At 42.5% G+C, this 22,813-nt stretch overlaps 1 protein-coding gene across 11 annotated transcripts in view; it reads left to right on the top strand.

Annotated features, from left to right (window-relative positions):
* Positions 1-22,813, top strand: part of LOC113063454 (protein 4.1) — a 64,866-nt gene that overhangs the window by 2,356 nt on the left and 39,697 nt on the right. For all 11 annotated transcript variants that reach the window (XM_026233865.1, XM_026233867.1, XM_026233866.1 and 8 more), the window contains exons 2-6: positions 13,094-13,205; positions 13,731-14,054; positions 14,823-14,987; positions 21,046-21,150; positions 21,686-21,728. In XM_026233865.1, the coding sequence (XP_026089650.1) occupies positions 13,107-13,205; positions 13,731-14,054; positions 14,823-14,987; positions 21,046-21,150; positions 21,686-21,728 (736 nt within the window). In that variant the 5' untranslated portion in view covers positions 13,094-13,106. The remainder of the gene's footprint in view (positions 1-13,093; positions 13,206-13,730; positions 14,055-14,822; positions 14,988-21,045; positions 21,151-21,685; positions 21,729-22,813) is intronic.

The raw sequence follows: 22,813 nt of genomic DNA, 5'->3' as shown, positions 1-22,813 counted from the left end.
TTGTGAGATTAGAGATAGCATGTGCTGTGATTTAAGTGTCAAGGTAATTGTCTCTGTTTTTGTGTGTTAGATTATGTTCTGAATGTCTGAATAAAGGGAATTGTCTTGTTCGACCCGTGTACGGTTGCTGTATATAACAGTGCTGTATGTAATTCCAGTGCATTTCATTTGATCTGCTTCTGGTTGTTGTTGCCGCTCTTATTGCTCCGTTAAACATCTCTAAGAGAGATGCTGCCTTGTTTAGGTCTGCCACATCTCATCCTGTGACACGTACAAATGTCCAGATTCTAGATGCTAACTGCATTTCGTTGCCTTGTACCTACATGTGCAGTGACAATAAAGTTGAATCTAATCTAATCTAATCATTCATCCACATCACTAAAGCTGTGGTATCATCATGTAAGAAATCAAGCATTTCAGTTTTGGAGACATGTAGCACTGCATCAGTGTCTCATCACTGGAGGAAGTGTTATCATGGATTATAGACTCTGTGTTTGAGTTGGCCGTGCTCCAGCAGCGAGGCCTGGTCGTGTCAGGAGCTGGAGTGGTGGGTGTTTGTTGTCTGGTGTTGGTGTAGTCCTCAGGGTCTCTGGGGGGAGCTTCAGCAGTGAGTTGTTTTTCTGATGCTCCCCGTGGGACTGCTGTCTCTGAGTTACAGCTGGTATCATCCTTTCACTAATCATTAGCTTGATAGTGTTCACCGCGCTGCTGTGATACACACCTGTTCACACAGGCACAAACATCACAATCTAGAGCCCTGTGGTTTACCGATGAAGTTTGCTGTGTTGAATGGACTGTTATAGAATTCAGCATAAACTCTACGCTTCATGAAATGGCAGTGTGTTTTAGTGTGTGATGATTAAAGCACCGCTGTGTAAATGTGAAGTCTGTGCTGTGAGTGTTTGCTCTACTGAAGATACTGAAACAGGTGACACTTGCCTGTGTCTCAATACACACTGAACACAATTATAAAAACAACACTTTTGTTTTTGCCCCCATTTTTCATGAGCTGAACTCAAAGATCTAAGACTTTTCCTATGTCCACTATTTCTCTCAAATCTTGTTCACAAATCTGTCTAAATCTGTGTTAGTGAGCACTTCTCCTTCCACCTCACAGGTGTGGCATATCAAGATGCTGATTAGACGGTGTGATTATTACACAGGTGTGCAGTTTTATCACAGCACAATGCCACAGATGTTGCAGGTTTAAATCCAGCGATGTTAAAATAGACAGCAGAGAACTTCTGAAAGGTACAGCTAGGGCTGCATGATTAATTGAATGTGATTGTGATGCACATCTCGTCAGTAAATCTGGTTCTGTGATCAGTAGTGCTTTCAGATGGAGCAGCATTTACTACACAGAGCTGTAGAAAAATACCACATTTAATAACGTTTTTACCCTAAACTCACTTCATAACATCAGTCGAGTCCTTCTGTGATGATGTGGCTTCTTACACAGAATAAGGCATGAACAGATTTCAGAATATCAAAGCAGTGATAATGTCGATTAGCCTTGCAATATTATATAATTTATTATAATAAAAATGTCATTTTGATTAATCATGCAGCCCTGGCTACAACACATTTTATAAAGCACCATTATTGTTTAAACTCTGATAAATGTATTACTTAAGATTTATCAATTCAACTGACTAGACATCTTTTTTTTAATGGTTACAATTTATTTAGACCTCTAAAATCTGAGTAAATAATAATGAAAAAAACTAGCAGGGAGTTTAGTGTGAAAGGTTTCATAGTGGCAGAATGGAGCATGATCCTTCAGGTGTGGTTGTCCTCTTTAAATCTTCTGCCTGCTCTCGTCACTGAAGCGCTCAGCTGTTGTGGTGTGAATGGGACAGGTCTGAGGGGGTGCTTCCTGTTGGAGCGCTGATTCTGGGGCATGCTGGGACAGAGATTGCTTAACCATCCGGAAGAGATGTGGGAATAACTGAGAGCTACTGGGTCTCAGAGATCGTGCAGCATGACTTCAGTCCACTTCAGTCTGAACACAGCGGCGCATGGTCTCTGCTTCTGGTTATGGGCAGTTACTGGTCAATTAGATTACTGCAGCAGTGTCCAGTAAACTGTTTGTGAGAGATGAGCCATGCCCAGCTCACTCATCCACAGTGAGACCGTACGAGATCAGCTGTTCTTTCAGACTGAACAGAAGGAGAGCAGAGGAACGACTCGGGGTTTGGCCCGTTCCCAAGCGTAGTTAAAAACAGCTTATCTGCAGGACGCCAATTTGGAGAGCCAACCTTTCACCTGAAGCCCGAGAGAAGAAGTGATTTGGATCAAACGTGCTGCTCTTCAGATCCCAGTGCTTGATATCAGCTGAAAGCACTGCTGAATCCTGTCGTGTTCACTAGTCATTCACACAAAACCTTCATTAGTTAAGTACAGTTACAGTCCCCTCGTTACCAACACACTTCAACAGTTTGCTGATTCCAACAAACCTTTTCAAACCGCATCACAACAGAGCCTGCGTGGGTAACTCTACCTTTAGTGTTGCTTCAGTTCTCTGTGTCTGCAGCGGGACGGTGTGTAGAAGCTCAGTCTTCAGTATGCTAACCGCTAACTCCTTCTGTGTTGTGTATTCTGTATGAGCTGGTTTCTTCTGCCCTGACTCTGCCCACAGTGAGATCTTCACAAATCAACACAACTTCATGAATTATGAAACCTAACTATATTCGGCAGAAGTAAAAAGCTATAAACTCTTTACTTCTATTAAGACTTGTATGGCTCAAAGAGAGGACGGGAGGAAGAGCACACACACTTCACCTTCGGACAGTTTAATTTCACTCCACCCATGTGACTGTTGCACCTGAGGACTAAAGTCTTTTTCTGCATCGTTCTGAAGGGTCGGGTGTCATATAAACACCTGCTAAAATCTCACAAAGAGTAGTCTGGGCTTTCATGACCCTTTAATATAATGTAAATACTGTCTCTTACTGAAATGTAGTAGAATCCTATGAGAGATGCACTTTAATTAAACACATTGTTTTATACATGTTTTGATCTACGGCAGGTGTCATTATTTCAATGAGGTCAAACGGTTGTGCTCTGTGAGCTACTGGTGCTATCTGTTCTTAACTTTACCTCAACACAACTCCAAATACTGATACGATTACACATTGTGCACCTTTCGGTTTTAATGTTCAGTCACTGTTCATCACTGTTTCCCAAGTGATAAGAGGAGAAAAGACTGACAAGATGCCTGCGATGAATAAACCTTCCAGTTTAGCCCTGATGTCTACTGAAAGAGCTTCCAGGTGCTGATAGATATAACCAAAGCCCTGGATACCGAGTGAAGTCCACACTGAGATCCTGCCAGGTCTGCTGTTTGTGCTCTCTCAGTAGCTGTGCGCAGAACAAACACACATCTTCCCATTCTTTCCTCCTCCTCCTATTTCTCCATTGGTTATGTCCCAGCTTCCTGCGGTCTGATCAGGGTGTCCTTCATCACAGTGAATGCTGAAGGGCTGAGGGTGATGTACGGTGTGCTGGCCGGGGCTGAACGAGAGAGACGAGTGGACTGAACTGACACACACATCAACACTGGTCATAACAGGACACTGTGCTGCGCTTCATTTACCGTTTATTTGGTTGAACAGTTCCACTTAATAATTGTGAATAACTAATAAAGTTGAAGTCTGGAGCTTCTGTTCAGCGCTGCAGAATAAAGTCAGAGAAGAGAAAGTGTTGTGTAGTGACGTGTCGAGGGTTAGTTATCAGTGTTGTGTGGTGACGAGTGTTGTGAAGGAATCATAGAGTCGAGGCCTGTTCACACCAGACTAATATTCAGTGCTAAACACACACACTAACATTCAACTGAACGTCTGTGGCCCATCATACAGATGATATTAGTGGTTCACTGCTGTGTGTGTGTGTGTGTGTGTGTGTGTGTGTGCGCAAGGCTGTTATAACGTGCTTGACATCTATGATATTTCAGTTATTGGCATCAGCCAGCATGTTTTATTCTGAAAGCACTGAGAGCCAAATGAATGATTTCACTGAGAGCAGATCTCTGAATATCTTTGGCCGGTCCAGCTGTGAGCCGCCTGAAGTGTTTGTAGACTATATGAAGAACAAACATGTGTGCGACGCTGTGATTGTGTGCAGATTGACCGAGAGATGAATGAGAAGAGCGGAGCACATTCAGAGCAGAGCAAACAGCACCTGTGTGTGTGTGTGTGTGTGTGTGTGTGTGTGTGTGTGTGTGTGTGTGTGTGAGCTACATGAACAGCTTTATATTGCTCTTCCTCTCTCTAATCCCAAAAAAAGTTATGCCTCGTTTCGTTTGATCTAGTGTAATATTTTCCTGCACCGTTTGTCTCACCCAGACGCTGGGAATCAGTGCTGAAACCTGTTATTACCTGGGCCCCGGTGCTAAAGGATGAGAGACCGGAGTATGGATAAGCTCTGAGTTAACGGTTCTGTTATCAGTACTGGAGAAATGAAGAAAACACACTCATTCATTAAAGCTGTAGACATTATCTTCCAAATTCTCTCCTCAGAGTCGCCAGCTGTTTCTATCTGCAATGATGTTCAGACGTTTACCTATGATTAATATTTGCTATTCACTTCTGTTTCATTAAGATAGAAGAGAAACCTAAACACTTATTATTAAGATCATTTATATTTGATTGGGATTTTGGCTTTTAAGGATTATAAAAAAGAAGATAAGATGAGCCGTGTTTAGTCTAGCACATTCTCCTTCTCTTAACAGCGGTGCATATTGGTTCCTCCCTAAAACCCAAACTTAACGTCAGAATCAGCAGAATCGGTGACCATCGTAAAAGACTGCTTTACTGTTGCTGAATTGTGGGATGTGTTTGATCATCAAACGTTGAAAGCACGATGAAAGAAATGTTGTTATTTTTTTTTTTAAATGAGGTTTTAATAATTTTAGTAGTAGTACATACATTCTGCTGAACAAATGTTATTTATGTCTTCTGCAATGCATCTAAATATTCTAGACTTTTATTTTGACGGGTTGCCGTTAATCCCTTTATAAATCTGTGTGCATATCATACTCAAATACTCATGAAGTGACCGTCAGAGCAGTTCTGGAGATATTGTTTGTGTGTTTATGTCCTCGTTTAATGAGATGACAGAACAAAACCCTCCCAATAGCTACCCAAAACTAGCACATTAGCATTTCGAGGTGGGATCCCCATTAAAAATCATGTTGGGGGGGGGACAAAATAGACGTTTTTGGCTGGGTTCCCCTGGTCAAATTGCACTCCAGGGGCTTAATGTCACATTATCAGGGTCACTTTAACCCACAGCAATAGTGACCCACGGACAATCTACACAAAATCTATTTTATAATCGCAGGCGATTCATTGCCGATTTTAGTGATTTTGTGTAGCTTGTCTGTGAACTACCGCTCTGTGGAGTAAATGCCAACCAGTGTTGACAAGTCTGTGGTTGTTTTTCGTGTCCTCGGGTTAAAGCGACCCCAATACCAATAATGTGATATTTAGCCCCTGAAATGTGAATTTTACCAAGGCAGCCTGCCAAAAACATATATTTTAACCCCGGGATGCACTTTTTATTGGGGAACCTCCTGGAAACGTGACTGGGCTAGTTTTGGACTAGTTTTGAGAAGCAGCTGGGCATTTCTTGTTGTGAAAATCTGGCAACCCTGATCTGAACACATGGAGATGTATTTGCTCATGGGACGTTTTTCCCTCGTTGACGAATGTCTGTATGTCTCAATTAGGAACGGCTGGCTGATGAACAAACCTGAGCTCTAGTAGTTGTAGATTTCTTGATAATGTTTGCCGTGTGGAGGTTTGAGCACACTGAATCTCCCTGTGGTGTATCAGATGTGTTTCTGTCATCTCTGATCTCTGTGCTCTTCCTCATTCACATCTTCATCATGTCACGCCCTGACTGCAACAGATGAAGATGAGAAACACTTCAAACCCTGATGGAGATCAGTCTGAGACGGTGTGCATCTGGACTGATGGAGTTCCTCTGGCTCGTGTTGTTGTGTTTGAGTGTTCCAGTCCTCTGGACCCTCGTGTGTCCCGCCCGGATGGGTGGGAATAACATGATGTCATATCAGACACGAGTTACATCCAGAGAGCTGGAAGTGTTCGGTGGGTGATCTCACGCTGGAGCAGCTCGAGAAAGCATTGTGTGTGTGTGTGTGTGTGTGTGAGCGTGCGTCATTGATCAGCTCAAGATGTCCAGCTGTCATCTGCAGTCCTGAATGAAACGCCTCTCTCTAAACCTCACTGTGCAGAAGAGAAAGTGAGGAGGTTAAAATCTCCAGAACACAAGTCCTCGAACACGGAAAGCATCAGACGTTTTTCTGGACTTTGGATCTAAGCCCAGTTTAATAATGTTTCCCCATAAAGATAAGTGTGTGCTCATGTGTTCTGCTCTGTGCTTTGAGACAACACTTCTTGTGTTTCCTCTGGGATATTAGATGGATTTTTCCTCACTGAGCTCATTGCAGTGTCATTTTCGGGTCACTCTCCTGGGAAAAAAAGTCATCTTCCTGTTTTTTTTTTTTTTTTTTCGGCCATGATGCTTATAAAAGCTGTCTACATGGTCCGCTCACGAGGATTAGGAACATAATCCAGATCAAACTACATTCAGTGCTCTTCATAGGTTAAGTTCTGTCTCCTGAAGTGAGTGTAGCTCCGCCCACGACACGCCTCCAGGAGCTCGACTGATCTCAGACAGGAGCACCTCAGACTCATACTCTATAGATACTCAGCATTAACACCAGACTGTGTAAATGTTTGATGTAATGCAGTGATTCTCCTGATGGCAGCACGTGTTTGATCGTGAAGCACACTGTTTCTCTGTGTAATAATGCGCTGATGAGCTGAGACCAGGACACACACACACACACACACACACACACACACAGACGTACGCGTGGCCGCTCGCTCCTCAGCACTCTTACACAGCTCCGACTGAAGAATGGCTGGTGAATCCAGGCTGCATGTTTAAAGGCATCATGAATAATTCAGTACTCGCTGGAGTGGAGTGTATTCAGGGATGTTTCCAGTTTATTTAAAACTCTTAAATGAGGGCAATTTGTTCCAGCCCAGCGGGTGCGATCGTGCAGATTCTGTGTGTGTGTGTGTGTGTGTGTGTGTGTGTGTCCTCTCGCTGTGACCTTCTTTTATTGCTGCTGAGTTGACATGACACAAACTGCATGCGTAACCAGGAACTGCACGTCTCCATAGCAACCCTGAGCCCCGGCAACTGGAAGGGGCAGCAGGCGAGGAACAAATAAAAGGAAAGACATGAGAAACAGTTTGTGTCAGATCAGTCAAACAGTGACTTAGAGTCCAAACATGCTGTTCAGATCTGCAGCTGGTGACCAGTGAGAGGACACTGGAGATGGAGGCAGCTGTTTGAGGTTAACATATCTTAATGGATTTGTTTCTTACAAACAACAAGCTTTTGGCTTCATATTATGTCCAGTTTTGCAAAGAAATAAGGTACTGCACCTTTAAGACTTCTGTATTTAAATGAGCTGTGTCATGATTCGCTAACCTCTGTGCACCTCTGTTTTTCTTAAAGTCAAAACAATGTCAACTAACCAGAGCAGGTTCCTGTAAAACATCAGCCTGTCTGCTGACATCATGAGGGCCGAGTGGGCGGGTCTGGGAATATTAGCCAATGATAGCACAGTCTGCTTCTATAATCCAGTCAAATCCTAACGGATGAGCCCGTCAATACTGTCAGAGTTTGTGAATGTCTTGTGTGAGCCGGTCCACACACTCCTGTGATCTCACACACACACACACACACACACACACACACACACACACACACTAGTGATCGTAATTATGAATGACCAGAAACACACTCACTCTCACAGCACAGAATACAGTTAATGTGCTCACATTGCTCTCGCCAGTGTCCTGCAGCCCGAGTTTATTTCCTCATGACTGCTGACCCAAACCATCTGTCCCCGGTGTGTGTGTGTGTGTGTTTATGCACTGGAATCACATTTTGCAGTTAAAAGCAGCTGTAAACCCATTACAGTAACTTGATTTAGGGCAGGCTGAATCTGTTACTCTGTGACTGTGTGTGTGTGTGTGTGTGTGTGTGTGAAATGCTCATCACTGGTTCTATTGATAATTTAATCAAATATGCTGCAATGCACTCTCTGAGGAATTCATGGGATCTGTTAACACAACTTAAACCTGAATAAATAAATGGTTGGAATTGAAAAAAGCCAAGACTTTTTTAGCATGTAGTGTAGTTGTGAGTGTTGGTTTATAGCTGTGTGTGTGTGTGTGTGTGTGTGTGACAGAGGAGTCTCTCAGGTGACTTTGATTCCCGTCACAAGACTCAGGTTTAGTGTAGGGCTGAACACTAAAACAGCACTCTACTCTACTAATAATCAGAGAACACATGTAACTCAGTGAGTGTAGCTTTATGATTCCTCATGTTTTACGTCAGATTGAGAAGAGAGCAGTTCAACATTCCTCTCTGAGATCTGTCAACCATCAGAGCTGTGTCTCTGGGTTATGTGTCACTCTTAACGCTCTGTCTGTGCATTATTACACAGATATATATATATATGTATGTGTGTAACCATTCAAACAGATAAGGTTATAAACCTTTAAATATGAGGTCCTTTAATGCAAGAATTAGTAAAGAAGAGATGGTAATATCAATTAACAAATGTTCTGAATTCTTTCCTATTATTTTATTACAAGCTCGTGGAGTGTGTAAGTCTGATCTGAAAGGCCTGAGTGATATTTGAGAGATCCAGTGCTCATGAGCTCATCCAGCAGTGCTCTCTGATGTGTGTTTGATCACGTGTGGAGACTGGGACTCGTGTGTGCTCATCAGCTCACACACACACACACATGAGATCCAGTGCTTTAGATGTCATTCAGAGAGATCCACACAATAGATGCTAAAGCAGGACACCTGCACACACACACACACACACACACACACTGATAAACATTAGAAGAGGGCTGGGCAGTATGGCTTGAAATATTGCCACAACAGTTTTCCATATCTATATTGATCACAATATCGATTTATCATTACTAGAGAAGGAAATGTGTTCTGCATTCACTGAGTAACATCCCTTTTAACTGAAGAACATATAACTCTCTTTACTTTCCCACATTCTGTTTTCCATTTGATTTATTTAATTATTGAATTCTTTAATACAAAGTTATTCAAAATTATGTATAATGAGATATTAATAAATAATTAAATAAATAGCAATTGAATCAATGTTTTACATTTACATTTATTCATTTAGCAGACGCTTTTATCCAAAGTGACTTACAGATGAAGACAGTGGAAGCAATCAAAAACAACAAAAAGAGCAATGAAGTGCTATAACAAGTCTCAGTTAGGCTAACACAGTACACGTAGCATTGGGATTTTAAATCATATAATAAATAAAAAGAAAACAGAATAAAAACAATAAAGGAATAGAGCAAGCTAGTTAGAGGTCTTTACACATACACACACACACACACACACACACACACACACACACACACACACACATACATATACAATTGCATAATAAATGAAAAGAAAATAGAATACAAAAAGATTTTAGTGAGTGTTAAAGTTAGAGGGTCAAATAAAGATGGAAGAGATGTGTTTTAAGCCGATTCTTGAAGATGGCTAAGGACTCAGCTGCTCGGATTGAGTTGGGGAGTTCATTCCACCAGAAGGGAACATTTAATTTAAAAGTCCGTAAAAGTGACTTTGTGCTTCTTTGGGATGGCACAATCAAGCGACGTTCACTTGCAGAACGCAAGCTTCTAGAGGCACATAAGTCTGAAGTAACAAATTTAGGTAAATGGGAGCAGAGCCAGTGGTAGTTTTGTAGACAAACATCAATGCCTTGTATTTTATGCGAGCAGCTATTGGAAGCCAGTGCAAATTGATAAACAGAGGTGTGACGTGTATTCTTTTTGGCTCATTAAAAATTAATCTTGCTCCCGTGTTCTGAATTAATTGTAAAGGTTTGATAGAATTGGCTGGAAGACCTGCCAAGAGGGCATTGCAATAGTCCAGCCTGGACAGAACAAGAGCTTGAACAAGGAGTTGTGCAGCATGTTCCCAAAGAAAGGGCTTGACCTTCTTGATGTTGAATAAAGCAAATCTGCAGGATCGGACAGTTTTAGCAATGTGGTCTGAGAAAGTCAGCTGGTCATCAATCATAACTCCAAGGCTTCTAGCTGTTTTTGAAGGAGTTATGGTTGATGTGCCTAACTTGATGGTGAAATTGTGATGAAACGATGGGTTTGCTGGAATCACAAACAGTTCTGTCTTGGCAAGGTTGAGTTGAAGGTGATGGTCCTTCATCCAGTAAGAAATGTCAGTTAGACAAGCTGAGATGCGAATAGCTACCGTCGGATCATCAGGATGGAATGAGAGGTAGAGTTGAGTGTCATCAGCATAGCAGTGGTATGAAAAGCCATGTTTCTGAATGACAGAACCTAATGATGCCATGTAGACAGAGAAGAGAAGTGGTCCAAGAACTGAGCCCTGAGGCACCCCAGTAGTTAGATGTTGTGACTTGGATACCTCACCTCTCCAAGATACGTTGAAGGACCTATCTGATAGGTAAGACTCAAACCATTGAAGTGTTGTTCCTGAGATGCCTTTTGCCAGTAGGGTTGATAGGAGGATCTGGTGATTAAATGTGTCAAAAGCAGCGGACAGATCCAGCAGGATAAGTACTGAAGATTTGGATTCTGTTCTTGCCAGTCTTAGAGCTTCAACAACTGAGAGCAAGGCCGTCTCAGCTGAATGTCCACTTCTGAAGCCAGATTGGTTGCTGTCAAAGAGATTGTTGTGTGTGAGAAAAGCAGAGTCTTGGTTGAACACAGCTCGTTCAAGTGTTTTTGCAATAAAAGGAAGAAGGGAAACTGGTCTGTAGTTCTCTAAAAGAGATGGGTTGAGGGTGGGTTTGTTAAGTAGTGGAGTTATACGTGCCTGTCTCAATGATGAGGGAAAAACACCAGTGTGGAGGGAAGTGTTGATGATGTGAGTGAGAGCAGGTACATGTTTTAAAATGTAATCAAATGAAAACACAATTTACAACAAAACAGTGTTTTTTTTCTTCTCAAATAAGATGCACTGGAACAGTTTAAATGATAAAATATGATATGGATGAAAGGTATCATGATTTAATGAAATTCTTTAAAAATAATACTAAAAGTATACTTGTGTTGTGATGTTCATGTGTTCATACTGTGAGCCGAGCGTCTCACACGTGTGTTTGAGTAGAAGACCTCGCTCCTCCACACACACACACACACACACACACACACACACACACACACACACACACACACTCTGCTGCTGCAGAGTTTCTGCTGTTAGATTACTGCATCCAGAGTCAGAAGAGCCAGAGTGTATCAGTATATGATCACGTTGATCTGCTGTTATTGCTATATGACATCAGACTCATGTGTGTGTGTGTGTGTGTGTGTGTGTGTGTGTGTTTGAGATGGACAGGCTTTGTGTGCCTCCCGATCCTTATCAGTTTTGACAGCTTATGTTGATTGTCATCTGCAAGCTTTGCAATTTGGGGATTAGTGTGTTAGCCCACACACACACACACACACACACAGACGGGATCTGATTTATGTTTCTGTCGCTGGCTGCCCATCCTCAGTAGACCTGCTCCAGACACATCTCTGGTCATTATCAGTGTGGAGAACAGTTGTGCTGCACAGTATTCTTCTGGACATTGATGCAGTTTATTTTTCGGACTCTGTGATCAATCAAAAGTTCAAAAGAACAGCTTTTGTAACATTACTGGCACTTTTGATCAATTGAATGTGTCCTTGATTAATAATAGTATCAGTTTCATTAAAACGAAATCCTAGAAACTCTCAGTAGTGTGTGTGTGTGTGTGTTTGATGATGATGTCACACACCGGCGTGTGTGTTTGCTGTGCTGGTGTCAGTGGTTTTCCCCTGGACGAGGGTCAGCTGGACGTCTCTCTGCTGTGTGATCTCAATCTCCCAGAATTCCTCCAGCTCCTCTGTTTCAGCCCTGGCTCACGAGTGTCCTGAGGTGTGTGTGCAGCACATCTTACTCTTAACCACACACCACACAGTGAACAGACCTCGTGTCCCAGGACGCTCCTGATGTGTGTGTGTGTGTGTGTGTGTGTTTGAGTGTGGCTGATGTCATCGAGCTGACAGCTGATTGGTCCTTCAGTGGATCGTGGGGCGTCTCGTGAGCGCTGTGGAGAGTGTTTGTTCAGCTTCACACACACACACACACACACACACACACACACACACACACACACACACACACACACACACACACACACACACACACACCCTGTGTTTGCTCATGGTGGGGTCTGATGGCTCACTTTATTCATCATGAAACGGTGCTTTGATGCTTTTATTCTTCTCTCACGGTCTCAGACTCACATGACGAGATGACAGAGATGATATTAGAGTTACAATAATGATTACTCATAAAATCAAATTAAAATGAATAGCTGCTGCAGCTTGTTAATGTGAAGATATAAACTTTTATATCTTTAGTTTTTTATGTTTTAATAAAAATTCTGGATTCTTCTTTTATGGTTAAATTATCGAACCATATTTATTTTTACGTCTTGATGTTTACAGTCGTGTGTTTATGAAATAAAGCATATGAACAGTATTATAGCATCTGTTTTTTATTATTAGTTACTGAAAGGTAAATGTCATGACATTGTTTGTGGTTTAGTTCATCAGGAGGTTTGATGTCAGAAGATGAGCTCTTTAAAGACTGGTGTGTGTGTGTGTGTGTGTGTGTGTGTGTGTGTGTGTCAGTGTGCTAGACTTGCTCATAGTGAATGTTAATGGTGAACTAATGAGATTGTAAAGTGATGCCTATGGGTCTTAATAGTTCTCTTGCACTTTAATCTGTGCAAAACGTTTAACTTGAGATATTTTTCTGTATTGCTTTATTTTATTTAAATGATCAGTTATTTTTGTTATTATATTTTGAGCACTTTAACTAAATATGAATACTGTGATGATAGTGTTTACGGTGATAAAAGCGTGAGCAGTTAATCAGAACAGGAAACTGTAATCTGGTCGTATCCCTGCAGTGTGCTGGCCGTGATGACCACAGAGGTGAGCTCAGACGGTGAGGTGAAGAAGGACGAGGAGAAGACTCCTGAAGATCAGCAGCAGACACACACACCTGCTGAAGCAGCACAGGTACAGCTGACCTCACTCCTCACGCTGCTCTCTGATTGGCTGTTCACACCCGCTCAGAGCAGAACTACAGGACGCCGTCACATGACTCCGTCTGATGAGTTTTGGCTTTGGGCATCGGGTATAAACCATAGTCAGAGCTGTCAGGACATTTACTGGATTAAACTGATTAATGAAGGCAGCATTTCTAATAAGAGTTTAGAATAATAACTTTTTAACCTTGAAAGCTTGCTTGTTTTCTTAATGGAAACATACAGGAAATATTGAAGAACAGGTTAAATGAAAATCGAATGAATATGTAAGAAAAGAGTGTAAACACTGCTTGATTTCTGTAAGTCTGATGTTTGATCCTGTGAGAGGAAGTGATGATAGGCTCTCTGACACATGAATATATATATTAATTAATTAAGATATAACAGGAGACAAAGTAAAGTTTTGCTGACCGCTCAACAGAAGACGGTGTAGATTGTGATTGAAGAGTTGATCTGGGTTGATCAAGTCCAGTATTGTGTGTTTCCTCGTGAGCAGGAGAAGAGCGCGAGCGTCGAGGCCGAGAGCGGTCAGGAAGCGTGTGTGTCCAGTCCTCCTGCTGCCGGCGGACAGAAGAAGGAGAAGACCATCTCACGCTTCCTGCCTCCATGGCTTAAACGCCAGAAATCACAGAGCCAGGACAAGCCCAGTGATCAGGAGAGTGTGGAGCTGAAGCAGGAGCAGACGGACGGAGGAGGAGAGCAGACCGAGGAGAAGAAGAGAGAGGAGGAGGCGGAGGAGAAGAAGAGAGAGGAGGAGGCGGAGGAGAAGAAGAGAGAGGAGGAGGCGGAGGAGACGTCTGTCGGCAGCGCTGACACACAGGTGAGACCAACACGGAGGAATACGTCTGTAGATACACATTAGGGGTGGCACGGTTCAACTTTTTCACGGTTCTAGTGTCACGGTTTCGGTACAGTTCGGTATGTGCTTTGTTTATGGAAAAACTATACTTTCAAATAAAAAAAATGAGGCATGGGTTTGTGCACTTTGGATGAACGCATGCACAATTCTTTTCACTGCACGCGTGAGCTCCTTTAGCCTTTAAATGTTTAAACTGACAAAGCTTAAATGAGTTTAGTTCAAACACATATTAACGTGTGCTGTTTCAGCTCCAGGTGATGATGGAATAAATGACACCTCATATTCCAGAATACGGCGTTCACATTGAATAAGAGTGAATGATTTGTCCAGGGATTTATTTTATTTGAATTTTTCTCTCTTCACTGTTGTTGTAATGTCTGGGAATCCAGAATGCGCATGCATCAACAGAAACCCCGTTTGTTTTAGGTGTTATTTATAGCAAACCATATTACAGATGCTTTGTCAGAACCATGTGGGGTGAACCGTTTTTTTTTTCAGCGAATCGTGCCACCCCTAATACACACTACCAGCGGGCAGTCGTCCAGCCATCATCCCCTCAGATAAACTGATCAGATCAGGTCACATGACAGACTCCTGATGAATAAACACTTCAGCCCAAACCCACAGCATCCGCCCAGTGACATCATGCAGCAGGGGAAAACACCAGAGCACACGTGTGTTAATCTAGTATGTGTGTGTGTGTGTGTGTGTGTGTGTGTGTGTGTGCAGCCCGTCAGAGAGGAGAAGGAGGGCGAGTCGGAGCTGAAGGAGGAACAGGCAGTGATCCCGCACGAGGCCAGTGTGCTGTCAGCACTCAAACTCAACAAGAAGATGAAGATGGTGGTGTGTCACGTGACCCTGCTGGACGGCAGCCTGTTCTCCTGTGAGCTGGAGGTGAGACACGTCTGAGCACTGAAGGCTGAATCACATCACGGTCTGATCCTGGTTCATGTGTTTCACTGTGGTTTGTTTTCTGATCGTTCAGGATGATCTGTGCGTGATGGCTGGATTTGTGTCTGTATATAGTCTGATCAGCAGCGTAGCACACCATCATCAGCTCCACAGCCGCACGACTCCTCATTCACATATAATATAATATAAAGTTAAACAATACATAATCATAAAATCAAATCTGAGTTGCAGGAGGAGTGTGTGTTGAGAAGTACAGCTGTAATTGGGAGAAGAGTCCTTGTGCTGACCTCTGACCCCGCAGTGATCTGGTGTGTGTGTGTGTTCAGAGTTTTGAAGGTCAGATTATTGGGGGTCTGTCAACACCCCCACAGGTTCAGCCTTCACTGTCTGCTGCTTAGGGATGGGTACCGAAACCCTGTATTAAACTGGCCCCGGGGCTAAACTATGAAAGACCGTAGTATCAGTAAGATCTGACGCTATCGCTTCTGCTTTCGGTTCTGGAGGGAAAAACATTAATGTACTATGTATTTTTGCTTAATAATGTTATCATGCACATCTTATCTCACGAAACATTTCTAATGTGCGATCATATTAAGACGTTTGTCTGTGAGATCTGCGAGATCTCTCATGCGCGCTGCGGAGGCTGTCAGTCACACACACACACAACAAGAACGAGCGCGGTGCACACACACGCAGGGGCCGTTCACATATCACGTATTTTGCGCGCTCAGGTTCGTTATTTCAAATGTAGGCGTGCAGTATGCGCTCTCATAATGGAAATGAAGCGATGCGCACGCGGTGCGACGAACTCGTTTTTTCCAGGCGCATCCGCACCACATCGAGTTAAAAACATCTAAACTTTTCTGAATGCTGCAAGCGCACCGCAGGTCATGTAGCTTCCTCACCTTTTCCGTAACAACGCTAAGAGCTCAGCCAAGATGAAGGAACAGCTGACAGCTGTATGTGGATTTTTAAAGTAATTTGGTAGCAGAGCTACTGCAAGCAGTTTTTAGTGCTGCAAATCCAGTTATCCTTTGCTGACATTTCCTTCAAAAATCTTCATGGAGAAGAGCAGGTCATAGTTGCTTAGCAACGGCAGACTCCTCAGGAGCACAAGTGCCCGAAGGCTTTGGGGGAAAAAAATCAGAAAGCGGCGCGCCTAGCGTTTTCCACACATTTTTTGAAATGTGAACGGCCCCTTACAATACGAAAACTCCTGCTTAATACAAAGAGTGACGATGGCGGAGACAGCAAAACGTTCCGAAGTGTGGTTATACTTCACTAGAGTTGATGCAGACAGCGCTGGTTGTCATAAGTGCAACAAAAGTTTTGCATATAAAGGCGGAAACACAAGCAATCTGTCAAAGCATCTTTCAAAAGTGCATTATGTGCAGACAGAGAAATGCAAAGTTTTCGACTGCCTAACACAACACAAAGTACCGATAAGAATACAGTTAAAGTACCGGACCGTTAAGCAGTATCGGTAAGAGTAGTAATACCGTTAAAACCTTAACGATACCCATCCCTACTGCTGCTGCTGGGATCTGGACACACACACACACACATACACACACAGAGAGAACATAAAGTGTCAACACACAGAGGTTGCACTGATTAGTGAACTATAGGTTAGTACTGATTTGTGTATTTGCTTTTAGTTGATTGAAATAAACACAAGCAATATTTATATATATATTTATTTTTGTTCAAAGTGTGCCATGATAGCATTTGTCATTTTCACTTAAACTTTGATGTCTTAAAATAACAAATACACTTTGTATTTGCACTGAATGTACTGCAGATATTAGCCGTGATCTAACAGTATCCTGATGATGCTGGTGAGAGCCTCAGTGAAGGTGCATCAGTGCTGTGTTCTGATGCAGTGTTGGATGAGATGACGCAGCTGTTGTCCTGCTGTGTTTGCTCAGAGATGAGCTCCTCTGTCTCCGGGTCACACGTGTGCTCTGTGGAGCTCTCAGGACACATGGAGGTTAGGAGCGCCACCTCTTCATCATGGCTCTGGTCTCTGACTCTCTGAAGAGCGAGTAGATGATGGACAGGCACTCTCAGAGCGCAGTGACCTATACAACAGCAGGGTTTACTGCTGTGAGCGCAGAGATCCTTTTGATGGATGCTTGATTCACAATCTCTCTGTGGTTTGTCCTGTTCTCCACTGATCCTGAGTAAACCCTGCTCTAACATCCCAGCAGTGCTCCTCTACTCTACAGGGAATTGATTCAGCTTTCTCTCATCGTGCTCTTCTAGGCTTTGTCTCTCATTTATTCACTCTCTCTGATCCTTTAGTTTCTTTTCTTTCTCATAGATCTGGTCTATTCTGCTCATTCATGTCTCTGTGATCATGTGATCTTCCAGCTCATAATAATCCACTTCTGCTGCTCCCCAAGACTTGTGCTGTAACTGTACAATCGTCCAGCTTCAGCTCGACTCAGATCTCTCCTGATTGTGATCAAGTAAAGGTCAGAATAAGGTCAGTAATATCTCCAGATGAACTCTTCCTGGACTGAAGCAGCTCAGCTTTACTGGATTCTCCATCAATCATGTTCTAGAGTCTCAAATCTGATCCTCAGGATCTTTTGAGGACCGTTTGTTTCTTCAGCTCTCAGTCCTCACTTTATATAACTCTCCAGTTTAATATCACACTATATCTCCTGCACTTTATTTCCATGTTCATCCATGTGTCTTCCTCATCCCAGTTGTCACGGTTTAATGGCTCACAGCACTTTACTGAGGATCATCTCTCCTCGTGTGTGTGATGTTTGTGCTTCACCTGTGGTCATGCTGTGTGTGTGATACACTAGTGTTCGTTTACTCTCACCGCTCACCTGATGCAGGAACAGACACTATCTGTCCATGAGCTGAGCGTGCACGCGCGCGTGTGTGTGTGTGTGTGTGTGTGCGTGTGTGTTGAAGCAGAGTTTAGGGAGCGTAGCGTCTGATCACTCATCAGTAAATCTGCTGCGAGTGAACACTGGGATTAGTTTGTGTATCTATAACAGCAGCTTATGGTGTTTAGTGTGTCATGTCCTAACCAGACAGATTAAAACACCCTCTCTGGTTTGGTGTGTGTGTGTGTGTGTAGTTGATCTGAGGCTTACACTGACTCCTGGCACGGACGCAGCGTCAGATGTTGTTGTCAGCCGTGAGTCTGAGCACAGGGAGTTTAGTGAGAGAAAGTGTGCAGCTACAAGTGATCTCAGCCGCTCCATGGAGAAGAAAAATGGGGTGGATGCTCTTATAATCATGTTTACAGTACTGTGTGATAAAGTACCATTCATAAATCAACACTTCTTCTTTACTGAAAACACACATCACAATAATTATAACTCCCATATCACGATCATTTAAACATTCTGTCCAAGTCTTAAACGTTCAGCAGCACTAACGATTTAAATGTCACGATCATGTCCATCTACTGTTTATTAAATTACCAAAAATGCTTCCGGTTCGAGGGGCTTTGACTCAGAAAGACTGAAACCAAATAATAACATTGCACTAAAAATGATCCATGTCTGTCCGTTTGACTGAACATTTCCTCTCATGATCTAATTGTATCCATCAGAAAAATAATGTGACAAATGAATCTCTCATTTTCTCTCTCTTCACTCTTCACATGACACTTTAAAACTTAATTTCTTCTTCTTTTCACTTCTGATCCCAGCGTTACCCGAGTGTAGCTGCAGAAAGACTTGTTTGAGCTTTGGGGTTGATAATGTGTGCAAGCATCATGGGGCATGGGACGAAGGTGGATGGATAGCTACATTTCTAGGGTGGGAAACCTCGACTGATTATAAGCCATGCTTGAGCACTTGGAGCAGACGGATGAATGCAGCGCTGTTCTCGGTCTTCAGATGTTCCTCAGTGACTAATGCTGGAAGCTCCTGGTGTCTGGAGACCAGCCTCTCATTCCTCAAGAGTCACACTGTCCACATCAGTGACTGTCTGCTGGTGTCCGGCGGCTCCAATAGACCCATTATAACCCCGCGTCTGTGTGTGGCGCTTCAGAGCGTCTCTGAGACTCCACGCAGTCACCAATCAGACTCACGCTGGCATTTACAGGAATACTTCAAATACCAGCCCAGAAGGACACTTCTGTCCTCATTTACTCAACATCACATTCTTCCAACCCTGATCATCTTTATCCATGGAATTTCAAAAACAAAAAGTCCCATTGTTTTTGTAATTTAGTTTTTGGTCCGTACAGTCAAAGTCTGTGATAGTCCACTGTTGTTTTGGACCCCATTTACTGACGTGTTTGGAATGACACAATGATCTGTGTGATATATATTTATATATGTATATTTTAGGGCTGGAAAAGTTAACACATTATCACGTTAACACATTAATTAATTAATGCCGTCAATTATATTATTGCGCATTAATGCAGTTTTGTTTATTATTAAGTCCATTGCTCATACAGAAAAACATGTGTCACAGGAGGGGTGGGATGTTGATCTGTACTGTACCACGGCTCCACACAGTGCCATCTCACACCAGGAGCAGTTCAGGAGCCACAGGAATCCTAATTAATTAGTTTTGTATGAATGACGGCTTCAGTGTGGTGTGGCATGGAGGAGATCAGTGAGGGTCAGGTCAGGTGAGTTAGCTGGCCAATCAAGCACAGTAATATCATGTTCATCAAACCTGCTGGATGTGGTTATGGTCTGTGGACCTGAGCTAAAGTCCTGCTGAAGGAGGAAATCAGCATCTCCATAAAGATAGAAGCATAAAGTGCTCCAGAATCTCCTGCTAGATGGTCTTTGTACTTGATAAAACACAATGGAGCAACACCAGCAGACGTCACAGATCCCAAATCATCTCTGACTTCAGAAACGACACACTTTGGATTCTGTGGCTCTCCAGTCTTCCTCCAGATCTTGATTTCCAAATGAAATGCTAAATGTACTTTCATCTGTAAAGAGGACTGTGGAGGACTGAGCAACAGTCCATTTCTTCTTCTCTTCCTCCAGGTGAGATGCTTCTGATGTTTTCTCTGCTTCAGGAGTGTGTTGGTTCTATGAATGTGACGGCTGTAGCTCTTTTCCTGAAGACGTCTGAGTGTGTGACTCTTGATTTCTGACTCCAGCTTCAGTCCACTCCTTCTGAAGCTCTCTCAAGTTCTTGAATCAGCTTTTCCTCACAATCTTCACAAGGCTGTGGTCATCCCCGTTGCTTCTGCACCTTTTCCTACCACACTTTTTCCTTCCAGTCAACTTTCTATGAATATATTTAGATACAGCACTCTGTGAACAGCAGCTCATTCAGCGATGATCTTCTGTGTCTTACTCTCCTTGTGGAGGATGTTGATGATCGTCTTCTGGACAGCTGTCAGGTCACTAGTCTTTCACATAACTGTGGATACATGTTCTGAACTAGCCCAAGAGGTAGCTGTATTTATACTCACAATTAATCTATTTATTAAACTAATCAAGCTCAAAATGGAATATTCATTTTTCTGAGATACTGATTTTTTTATTTTCCTAAGCTGTGAGTCATAAGCATCAGAATTAAAACAAAAAACTTGAAATATTTCAGTTTGTGTGGAATGAATCAAGAATATAAGAAAGTTTGCTTTCTGTAATTAAATTACAAAAAAAAAAAAAAAAGACCACTTCCATGATATTCACATTTTTTTGTATACTTGTATTGCTCTGTTCTACTTTGTTGTGCTGTAGATTACAAATTTAATGCAATTCAAAAGTCCAGTTATGAACAGCGGTGATAAAGGATTTGTAGCTGTGTATAATACATCCTCAATGATCCTGTATCTATTTTTCACGCACCATTTCTGTGCTCTTGGCAAGGGTATAGTGATGTGAATACAGTCAGGGTCTGCACAGAGCGTTTGTCTCTAAACTGACAGGATTCTTGTACTGTTGTTGTTTTGTATCTACTGTGCATCTTGGACAGGCATCTGTCAAAAATAGGATAACAATGTCCAAATATTCCACGATGAACTCAGCTGTTAGTGTACGTCTGTACTGTAAAGTGTTCACATCTCTCTTCTTCATTGTCTCTCCAGAAACGGGCGAAAGGCCAGTACCTGTTTTTTCAAGTCTGCGAGCACCTGAATCTGCTGGAGAAGGATTACTTTGGCCTGAGCTTTAAAGACAACGCTGAGCAGAAGGTGAGACACGGACAGACACAGACATTCCCCATCATGGGTTCGGTTCATGTTCAGGGCAGGAGATGAACTACATCAGCCAGATACATTATCTCCAGAAACAAGAAAACAGAACTGTATGCCTCATGCACTTCTGATGTTGTGTGAGTTTTCATGGTCAAGTTGTCTATCCTGTGTGATCACATCATCACTAGCTCTGAAACAGACAAACACTGATGTCAGACCCAGGACTCACATGATGAAGCGTCATGCATCAGTGCAGCTGATTGAGCCAGTAATCAAGACCACATGACCAAATCTGTTCATTTACTCTCTCTAATAACCTTATACAGTAAATCTACTTCTACAATAAACTCCATGATTCTTTCTGCTTCGGTGGGAAATCATGCTTTACATTCGTTAACCAAGATGTTTAAAGGCATTACCACACAAAGTGCACATGCAGTTTAAATGTAATCTAATGCAACAACCCAAATCAAGAAAAGTATGAGAGACTCATATGATGGTGTGTGTGTGTGTGTGTGTTTGTGTGTTGCAGTGCTGGCTGGACCCGAGCAAGGAGATCAAGCGTCAGATCCGCAGTACGTGCTGTCTCTTTCTCCTCATGTGATGGTCTGGGTGGGTTTGTGTCGTCCTCACACACATCTGCAGTCTGAGAGTCTGTAATTATCAGAGCGCAGGAGTGACGCACACAGGGTGGAGTGAGAGCACACGAACACAATCAAAACCATCTAAACCCTGATGATCAGTTTATGATTCTGATGATTGATAATCCGCCCTTCAGCATCACTGACGAGCAGAAGAGAGAACACACCTCTCAGACTACATATCTTCAGCATGATCACTGCTTTGCTTTAGTAACAGTTTCATATTGAATCTGAAGCACTGTGACTGTCATACGCTGTGGCTTCACCGAGCTCAACGGCTCGGGCCCAAGCAGTGATAAAAACGAAACGCTATTGGCCATTTACACAAAGGGGGCGGGGCATCAGCACATAGAATAACACATGTTTCAAAGCAGAGGAGCTTTCAAGCCTTTAACAAGCATTTTTTGTTTCAAACCAAAAGGAGTAATTTATTGATCCTATATGGATCAAGGATGCAGATGTACATTCATGTTCATCATCTGAAAGAGCAACATCTGTAAAAACTGTAACAACCTCATTTTTACATGGTGAAATGTCTTTATTATTATTACTGCTATTAGTAGTAGTTATTAATTAGATCATTATTCTAGCTGTTTGACTCAAAATAAATCATTGGTTTTTCACGAACATCACCTTGATATCACAAATGCATTAATATGGTTTAGTATAAATGCAGAAACGTGATAACTTGATCACTAAAGAACTTCACTTGAGCAGCGCTGATTCCTTCTGCTTTTGGCACATAACTATTATATTGACTATTTATCAAACTCTTCTAATCGTTTAATCAAGGAAAATTATATTGTGATAATTGTTTTTTTGCCCAGCCTTGTTTGGAGAGATTACACACCATGTGAAAGTTATTCTGATGTTTGCTTGATAGAAGTCAGTAAAGGTTTGACAGCTGAAGCTGAACCTTGACCTGATCCGGTCTAAACTAGCAGTAGTTTGATGGAGTTAACGGCTGCTTTTATATCCAGTGAATGAGTGAGTGTGTGCTGAACACTTCCTGTTCACTC

This window comes from Carassius auratus, chromosome 45, assembly GCF_003368295.1.
Source record: "Carassius auratus strain Wakin chromosome 45, ASM336829v1, whole genome shotgun sequence".
NCBI lineage: Eukaryota > Metazoa > Chordata > Actinopteri > Cypriniformes > Cyprinidae > Carassius > Carassius auratus.
This window is presented reverse-complemented; position numbering and strand designations above follow the sequence as displayed.